The sequence below is a fragment of the Colletotrichum chrysophilum genome, assembly GCF_026319265.1.
Source record: "Colletotrichum chrysophilum strain AFK26 chromosome Unknown scaffold_26, whole genome shotgun sequence".
Lineage (NCBI taxonomy): Eukaryota > Fungi > Ascomycota > Sordariomycetes > Glomerellales > Glomerellaceae > Colletotrichum > Colletotrichum chrysophilum.
Genome location: NW_026517313.1, coordinates 415,564 through 424,702, shown reverse-complemented (window position 1 = coordinate 424,702; position 9,139 = coordinate 415,564). Strand labels below are relative to the sequence as shown.

The following is a 9,139-nucleotide window of genomic DNA, read 5'->3' as shown; positions in this document are numbered from 1 at the left end:
CGTATCCAACCCTCAATGGCAAACGTCTGAGTGTCATCCGTGACACGCTCAGCCACCCGTTCAATCATAATTGCCGTCATCGTTGTGGTAGAGCTGCTAGTCTGTCTACTTCTCACAGTGCTCGCAGACTTGACCTAGGAGAAATGCCAAGACTGTGTTTCGTCACCAATATCGTACATCTGCTATTCCTTACCTAGAAGTCACCGGTCGCAAAGCAGAGCCTATAGCGGCCAGTGAGATAAGAGTATACTCACTCCACGGAGCGCAAAAACAAAGTGCATGCAGTCTGACAATATCTGTATTCAGTCTTCTTTTTTGAGAGGGCTTTTGTTTTGATTCAGCCTTGACTCCCCCTACTTTTATGGCCGAATCGACCAAGAACAGTGACCCAAACGGAAGACAGGAGAAATAAAAAATGAAACGGGTAAGCGAAGAAGCCTTCTCCTCTCTTTGGCACATTGGCGTCAAATTGAAATACTTTGAAGCCGAGCCGTCATTCCGTTCAGAGCCTGGTCGAGCGTCCATCGTCACGGAACGCAACTTGGCAGTGCCGCCTGGAAATCCTCTCCCGCCCAGACCATTTCGTAAACCGATGCAGTTGATAGGAGAAAGCCTAGATTGTATAGACACAGAACGAATATAAAAAAGGAAAATGAGAAAACAGTCCAAAGTGGTGGTGGTGCGTAGTGTTCGCCAAAGAATATCTGTGCAGACCAATGACGGTAGGCCTGCGAGGCAATGCAACTTCCTCACATACGTACTGCATTGCAAACGGTAATACCAAAAAAAAAAAAAAAGGAAACCCTCCTCCGTCGTTTGATTCCTCCTTCTCGGTCCCTTCTTCTTCGAGGACTTGAGAATTGCCTCCCCATTAAAACCGATGAACGCCAAAGCCATCCCGACCAGTTTCAACTCAAGGAAAAGATGCAGTCTGCGTGTCGCTGTTGTCCCCACGTAACGCCTCGCTGTCGGAAAACGATTGAGGAAAATGGAAAGGGGAAGAAAAAAAATGTTTCGTATTTGTTGGTTACTGCGTTGCCCGTTCGTCTTGGAGCTTCAACAGTGTATAAATGTGAGCGACCTTCTCCAGCGGTTGCCTTCTTTACTTGGTACCCAACAACCCGGCCCTATCCAAGGGTCGAGGTGTGGGCTCCTCGTCCGCTACGTCCTCTCGGTTTGTCGGCCTAGGTGTCTCGTCGACGTCGGGCACCAGGGTCTTGTCCTCGGAGCTAACTCCACTGTCAGGTGGCGTGCGGGTAGCGTTGTCTTGTAAAGCTTCGAAGGAAGGCATGTCCACTTCTTTCGAGGGTGTCACGACCTGGGTGATTGGCTCGGGTGTGCTTTCAGAGCCAATCGTAACGCTGTCGTGGCTGTCGGCCCGCATCATCTCGATACCCAGCTTGGAGCTAGGTAGCAGCGGCTTTCCTCGAAAGTGTTTTTCGCGACCCAGACCAAGCTCCTCGTCCTCGTCATCGGCCGAGTCGGTGCCCTCTGCGTGTCTCTTCTCCATGTGCTCCTTTCTGGCCTTCAGCTTCTCAACAGAATGCGGAGGTATCGCCATTCGGGTGTTTTCCAGCTGACCTGGCGCAGACTGTTGCGTCACGAGATGCGGCAAAGACTTCGGAGAGTTGCTCAGTTGCGTCATCTCATCCTCTCTAATGCCCAGCCCGCCTTCCTCCCAGTCTCCAGTTGCCTTCCTGCTGACAACTACAGGCACATCATCCGTAGATACCGACTCAGAGTCCCCAAACAGGCTAGAACTGATGGAGTCTTCGCGGCTAGACGTTATTACGCTGCTGCCGGGACGGCCTGCGAACATCGAGGAGCTTGAAGTTGGGCTATCGTCAGTTCGTGAGCTTGTTTGTCGCAGGCCGGATGGGATCGGATGAGGAAGAGACAAAGACATGGAATAGTTCATCCCAGGTGATTCTGGCTTCCACTGGCAGAGATTCTTAAGAACTTCCGTCAGCTTAGAGCTCGAGATGGGCTTCTCAATCAAAGAGTCGAAGTAGTGAGGAGCTTGAAGTTCCTTGAGGTATGCTGTAATGGCAACGATGGGCGTGTGAGAATTGGTGTTTTTAGTCTCCCGAATCATACGAGCCACATCCGCACCGTTGATCTGAGGCAACCTGTACTCCAGAAAGATGATGTCAAACTTGATTTCGCTCATGGCGTATCTCACGGCCTCAGAACCGTTCGCCACAGAAATGGTCCGGCAGCGTAATTTCTCCAGAAGCTTTTCCATGACCATGCGAGAGACGGGGTGATCTTCACAAATCAAGACGTCCAAGGGCCGAAACATTGGTCCTCCATCGAACGCAATCTGAGAGAGACGTCGGGAGCTTTGACGACGACGTTGCACGCGGAGAAGGGCGTTGTGTTTGTCGCCCTCGTTGTCCGATGAGGATGGAGACATGTCGAATACTTGGCTGCGACGATTGCGGTGATGCGCCAATACTTCTGACGTGATTGGACTGCCTTCATTGGATTGTGAACCAACCGTCAATGACCTTGATCGACTGCTTGAAGCCTGTCGAGGCGTCGAGACCATCTTCTGCGGCGAAAGGGCGAGGGGCGGCGGCGGTGCAGCGCCCCGGCCCTTCACTGGAGACGCGGCCGCACTCGTAGCCGCCTTCTGCAAGCTTGGCGGAACCCGTGGTATGTCAAGGGAGGCCGGCTGATGCGGAGCGGTTGACTGCTGCGAAAGGTTTGACGAGTTGCTAGATGCCTTACGTCTACCCTCGCTTCCTTGGCCAGCCACAAAAGACACCAGAAGCGGCGAGGACGGCTGAGAGGCCCTGCTTGGAGAGGAGGCGGCGTGGCTCAGTCCAGAAGGTGATTGAGGCCGGTTCTTTGCGTTCGAAATTGTTCTTTGGACCGGGTTCGCAAGAACAGGGCTACCCTCAAGGACCGGACCGGGCGATGCGACGCTACCGCCGGGGCTGATGACGGTCGGCTTGCTCTGAGATGCCAGTGCCTCCGCGCGAAGTTTCTGGATGACATCTTTGTTCGCTTTTTCAAGCACCGGAAGATTCTTGAAGGTGAAACTGCCGAAATCATCGGCAACGACAGGCTCGCTAAGCCGTCTACTCTTCAAGTCTCTGACGTGGGGAGGGATGTGGAGCGGCATAAGGTTGCGCTTGATGGAATTGACTTGGGACCGGACGCGGGACAGGGCATCGTGAGGTCGGTCGGGATAGTCCGAAGCCGTGCTCGAAACAGGGGGCGACATCTGGTCCTCCATCTCTTCAGCGAAGGACTGTAGGACGGCTCCGCGAGCATCAAAGTATTCGGTGTCTTCGGGGTGCTCAAGCTGAGGCACAAATTGAGCCTCGTCTTGGAGGAGAGTTTCCCAATTGATGCCGTCGAACCAGGAGTGGGCTCGGATTTCATCGCCACCCGACGGGAACTTATCCTCCCGGTTAGCACCCAGCCGTGACTGCGGTTCCATGCACAACAGCTTGTTGATGAGGTCCTTGGCCTCCTCGGAAATAGGCTCGCACTCATTCTCATCCGGCCATTGAATCCTCCGAGCCAAGATGTTTTCAAAAACTTGCTCCGCTTCATCGGCATGGAAAGGAGGATATCCGTAGAGGAACTCGAACATAATGCAACCGACAGACCACCAATCGCTGGTTTCGTCTTGTTTCTCGCCCTTGATGGTCTCGGGCGCAAGGTAGTCGGGTGTGCCGACGAAGCGACGATTCGTGTCTTCAGGGTCGAAGAGGGCCATCGGGGGAGGCATCATTGAGGGCTGCGGAGGAGTGCTCTTGCCCAGAAAGTCAACGCTGGACTGTGTGCTAGCGTGGTGGAGCTGGGGCGGGTCAGGAGATGGATGTCCAGTGCCATCATTGCCCTCGTCGTGGGCCGGCTGCGGGTGGGAAGCTTGCGAGTTCGGATCCTGCTCGTTCAAAGAAAAGTTGTTGAGCATGCGGGTTAGGGTCTCACTGCCACCGCTATCGCTGCGGTGGCTGGAGACACGACGGGCCTCTGAGCCACCTAGAGCAAAGTATGAAGGCTGCCCAGTGCTGGATCCGGTGTCGGGTGTCATCTGCGGGGTCATGCTCGGGGAATGAGCGTGACCGTGGAGGTCCAGCGAAGTAGATCGTGATGATGCCAAAGATGCCGAGCGAGCGAAAGGCCCCTGTTTGAGCAAGTCAGGCGTGGGATCTCCGTTTTGGCTGTCAAGAGCACGCTTCTGTCGGCCAACAAGACCCATGCGAGACAGTCCGAAATCAGTCAGCTTCAAGTGACCTTTCTGGTCGATAAGGAGGTTGTCGGGCTTCAGGTCGCGATGAATGATGCCTCGGCTGTGTAGATGTTCCACGCCAAGAACGACCTCGCCCAAGTACTTTTTGACCCAATCTTCTGGCAGACCTCCGAGGACCTTGATCAGGGATGCACAATCACCACCGTTGAGGTACTCCATCACAAGATACAGATAGTCCTTGCTCGAGAATGTCCAGTACAGTTTGGCAACGAATTCGCTTTGCCCCTGCCACATCATGATGGCGCGCTCAGCCTTGACATTTCCAACTTGGTTTTTCGCGACCATGTCTGCTTTCTTCAAAACTTTGATGGCGAAGTACTCGCCAGTCGATTTCTTCTTGGACAAGTAAACACTGCCAAAGGCACCTTTGCTGATCGGCTTGATGATCTCGAAATCCTTGATTGAAGGGGGTGCAGGCCGTGCCTGTGGCGGAGGCTGATGGGCTGTCATTCTTGGGGACGGAGGCCCTTTCATCACAAATTCGGACATGGCGGCTGACGACTGCCTGCGGTGATGGTTGATTGGCAGGTGAGCAGGGGAGCTGAACTCGCTAGTTGGCAACAGCGGAGAAGCTTCAGGAGAGGTGATACCATCCGGTGGGAAGGGGAAGTTTCTTGGCTTCATGATCCTGAGAGGAGACGACGGCTGGTTGTTGCGTGAAGGCGATTCTTGTCGTCGAGGTGACGATGTTCCAGGTAAGATGATACTCCGGCGATGATGCTGTCGAGCGCTGGCAGCGCGACGAAGGTCTCCAAATTCGGAAATCGGCGAGTCGGTCCGAGGCGGCTGTCTTGAGGCCACCGATGAAGATCTGATGCTTCCATCACTGTCCCCGTTGTCGCTCTCGAACAGCAAGGATTCCCGCCTCGACTCACGGGCAGGCACAGCGGGGTTGATGCCTCCTAGGTTGGATCTCGGCGTCGGGCACTCCCTAGGGCTGCTCGAACGGGTGGATTCCACGAAGGAGGTCGGCCGCGGTCTCTCGAGACTGTCGGTTACACTGACATTCTGCAGGGCGGCAGCAAGAGAGGAGTTTTCGAATGATCCTTGGAAAAATAGTTCATCCTGGGCAGGATTAATTCCCTCCTCCTCTTCGTCCTCAGTCGAGTCGCTAAGGCGCCCAGCGGCAATCCTAGCAGCTTTGCGCATGGCCTCATCAATACAGTCTTGGACGATGACAGCGAATTCAATTCTGATGCGCTCGGCGTATTCGATGATCTTGCGATGTCGGAACACGGCTTCGACTTTGGTTTTGGCAGCCTTCTCGGTGTCAGCGCACAGAAGTGCAAGGCCATGCTCCTGCTCCAACGTGTTTGTACTGGGTGATTGCCATTGCATGACCTGGGAAATGCGAGACTCGGACTGTGGTGATTGTGTCCTAATCTCGCCAGGGTTCTGAGACGAGGCCTCCTTGACTGCGGGAGTGCTGATTTCAATGGCCGTATCGCAAAGATCGAGCAACAATTCCACAATTCTTGCTTGGGGGCGTCTGATGGCAAAAGATCGAGCTCGGGAGTGACCAAAACCACCAGACCTTTCCCTCGACTGAGACACTGAGCTTCCAGGGGATGACGATGCCGACGGGGGAGGGCCAATCAGCATGCCCTTGTACTCTGCTGCGGGGAGTGTCAACTGATCTCCCGTCAGGGACCGGCTCTTTCTAGCCTCGAGGGCGTCGAGGACTTTGACGATCGAATGTCGGTGATCGGTCAAGCTGTCTTGAGCCATCTGTACATCCATCTCTGCCCGATGCTCTTGCAAACAAAGGTCAGTGTGCTTCTCGAACCACCATGGCGAGATCTGGCGCTCGCAGATACGACAAAGGACGGGCAGCGGTGGTGGATGATTCTCGGGATCGTCGACCCCGGACTCTGCCAGCTGCGTCAAGTAGCTAGCAAGGACCTCGGCACCAGAGCCAAGCGAGTCCACGATGACGGCGGGCAGGTCGATCTTGATTTCTCGGGGCGCAATGTACGGCCGGATCATCCACATCGTCTGGGACGCGAAGTCGTCAGCAGGACAGAAGCTCAAGCTGTCAGCAGAGTGTACTTACGTGGCTCTCTCCCCCCGACACTCCGTCGTAGACCATTATCCCCTGTGCTTCCAGGTCAATCGTAGCAGGCGCGCACTCTTCAGCATCGTCAGTTTCCAGTTCTGGGATGTCTTCCAGCGGAAGCAGCTTGGACAGCGGGCCCATGGCAACGGCGAAGCGCACTCGCTGACTCCGCGAATCATCCTTCTTCATACACTCGACAGTATCAGCGAAGACAGTCTTGTTGTCGCTCACGATCAGATCGGCCATGGCGGATCCTTTGACCGACTCGGGTTGGGTTCCGATAACATCGGTCCATGACGGGCTAACCCATCGGATTGTACCGTCGAGGTTGAGGTCGACGATAACGTTCAAAGTCTGCTCGGCAGCTTCACGTAGTTCTTCTCGTTCTTCTCGAATGTCTTCGCTAAGGGTGCGTTCCATGGCGCCGGCTTGTGACCGGAGATTGGTCACGGCCGGGGGTGCCAGCATGCTGGGTTGAGGGTCCATGATTGGAAGTTGGTGGGCAGAATCCCCGATTGTGTCGATACCATTGGCCGGTTTGAATCGTCTCGGCGAGCGAGTACTGTCTGGAAGGGTGTTGTTGCGAAATGTGGGCGAAAGAATATGGAGGCTGCGGCGTGGTCGAGAATTGGTTCAACTCGGCGACACCAAATAAGCCAGGTTGTCCGGCAAGGGGCCAAGGCTACAGACAAGCCAGACCACAAGACATGACGAGAATCGAAGCGGGCAGTCTCGGTGCGCGGGAAGCGAGAGAAAGCTCCAGTATTTGGCGATGCGCTGACCCAGGAGTTGCGAGGTTCAGTCGGGGGTGGGTGACGGTGGACGAAGGTAGTCGGCGGCACCACCAAGCAGCGAGCGTTCGTTGGACAATCGAAAGCCAAGGTGAAGTTCGGAAATCGGAAAAGGAACGCTCGACGTCAAGACGTCGTTTGGTGATGCAGCGCAGGGCCGGAGGTGTTGGCGGCTAGCTGGCTACTCCTTCAACGTTTCGTGCCGGAAGGGGGTCAGGGCAGGAAAGAAGTTGGTCGAGTCGACGTGACTGACGATGGAGAAGCGGAGGCGAGGGGGGGGAGCGAGAATCGCAGTTGACTTGTCCTAAGGGACAGAGCTCGCAGCGCAGTGCCGTTGGCCGTACGGAATACTGGGCCTTGTGTGTCGTTGTCGTCGTCGCCAAACCAAAAAAAAAAAAAAAACACGAGGGCAGAAAGAAAAAAAAAGTCCAGAGAAGGGCACACGCTAAAGTTCACGCCGCAGGGTGGCCCTTTGTGATGATGGTTGACAGTCACACTCATTACCTACCCTGCTCGCTCCTCTTGTCTTGTCTTGCCTTGCCTTAGCACCTCTTGCCTAAGGTCAACGTCGGCAACAGCCCAGTCCAAGCCGAGCCCCGGCCCAGCAGAAAGCAGAGAGCAGCTCAGTTGGCAGTGGTCCCGTCGCGTCGCGGCCGACGGCACCTTACGGGCAGCCTGTGGTAGGTACCTTGCCTACCACCTCATTCCAAAGCAGGCACCACACCTGCCGCACCTGAGGTACTCTGTAGGTAGGTAGGTACTGGCCTCTTGCCTGTGGAAGTGGTCAGGCCGTGGATGGTCGGATTAAGCGGGGAAGGGGCTCGGTCTGACCAATGGAGCCGGGATCTTCTGGGACAGACCCAGTAGCGATACATGCAATAGGCGCCATGTTTGTATGCGACACCACGTAACTCTACCCAAGGCAGCCTAGGCCTCTTTCCAGCTAGCGGACTCGCTAAAACACGAGCGAGGGAGTCGGGGAGTCGGGTGTGTGACTTTTTGGGGTGGGAGCAAACCACCAAAGGACGATACTAGTGCCAGTGCCAGTGCCAGTGCCAGGTAAAGAATCGAGGTCGTCGTGGGTGGGAAGGTTCGAGGCAGCAGGGGGAAGGGGCTCGCTCCTTCCCCGTCCCCCGTCCCGCCCGCCATCCACCTCAGTTGCCAGCATCTGCACAGCAAGAGCGCGGTGCAGCTGGCACCAGCCCGGCCCTCCTGAACAGTTGGAAGCAGCACCCCGCCTCACCTGGGCACCTCACGCACCAGGGCACGCCTCACACATTGGACGGAGCGGAAAGGACTGGGCTGAGCCGGGCTGGTGCTGGCTGGTGCTGGCGGGGGCGCCGCCGCGAGGGGCCGCGCTGATGGACCACTCGGAGGTTTTCTCTCCATCCGCTGGAAACAAATCAACAACTTCCACTGCAAGTGCAAGTATGGACACCTCAGCGCAAGTGTAACTTGAATCCACCGACATGCTTTCTAGAGTCTTGTCATCGTCCACCTCTCCTCCTCTCGCTATGTCTCTCCTCTGAGGCCGATCCATCAGTCTATCTGCTTGCCTGTGTACACATGTTTCCTCCCCCTACTCCTCTCCTCTCTCCTCACCTCTCCTCTCTCCTCACCTCTCCTCTCCTCCGCTCTATCCATGGATGCCGCCGACAAACCAACGCATGGATCAATACAACCCGAAATGTACTTCTATCGCACCTTAAGTTGGTCGTCAGGCAGGAGGCAGAGTGATAGCAACTGGGGCCTGCCGACGGTGGGAGGCAGAAAAAGGTAAAGGGACGGACGGACGGACGGATGGATGGGCAGCTTGAGAAAAAAGAAAGTAAGAAGCACAGGACGAAAATCACCGTCGCAACGGTCATGCAAGCAATACCACATGCTGCGGTCTGGTCTGCAGCCAGCAGGCACAAGTACGCAGTACAGCCTGTGTCTCCATTTTCTAGAGGCAAGCATCGCATCACTTCAACGCATTGGACCCTTCTCCTCTCCTCTTCCAAGTTCCACCTGCCCTACCTT

General features: G+C 55.6%; 2 protein-coding genes across 2 annotated transcripts; both read right to left on the bottom strand.

Annotated features, from left to right (window-relative positions):
* Window positions 1–1,102: 1,102 nt before the first annotated feature.
* On the bottom strand, window positions 1,103–2,416 carry COL26b_004400 (uncharacterized protein; the record flags this gene model as incomplete). The annotated part of the gene is made up of 1 exon (XM_053177277.1): window positions 1,103–2,416. The coding sequence occupies one exon, from the start codon at window positions 2,414–2,416 to the stop codon at window positions 1,103–1,105; it is 1,314 nt and encodes a 437-aa protein (XP_053038873.1).
* A 64-nt stretch (window positions 2,417–2,480) lies between these two features.
* COL26b_004399 (uncharacterized protein) lies at window positions 2,481–6,812 on the bottom strand (the record flags this gene model as incomplete). Its single annotated transcript, XM_053177276.1, has 4 exons — window positions 2,481–2,635; window positions 2,734–4,713; window positions 5,146–6,265; window positions 6,324–6,812. The coding sequence occupies 4 exons, from the start codon at window positions 6,810–6,812 to the stop codon at window positions 2,481–2,483; spliced, it is 3,744 nt and encodes a 1,247-aa protein (XP_053038872.1).
* Window positions 6,813–9,139: the final 2,327 nt, after the last annotated feature.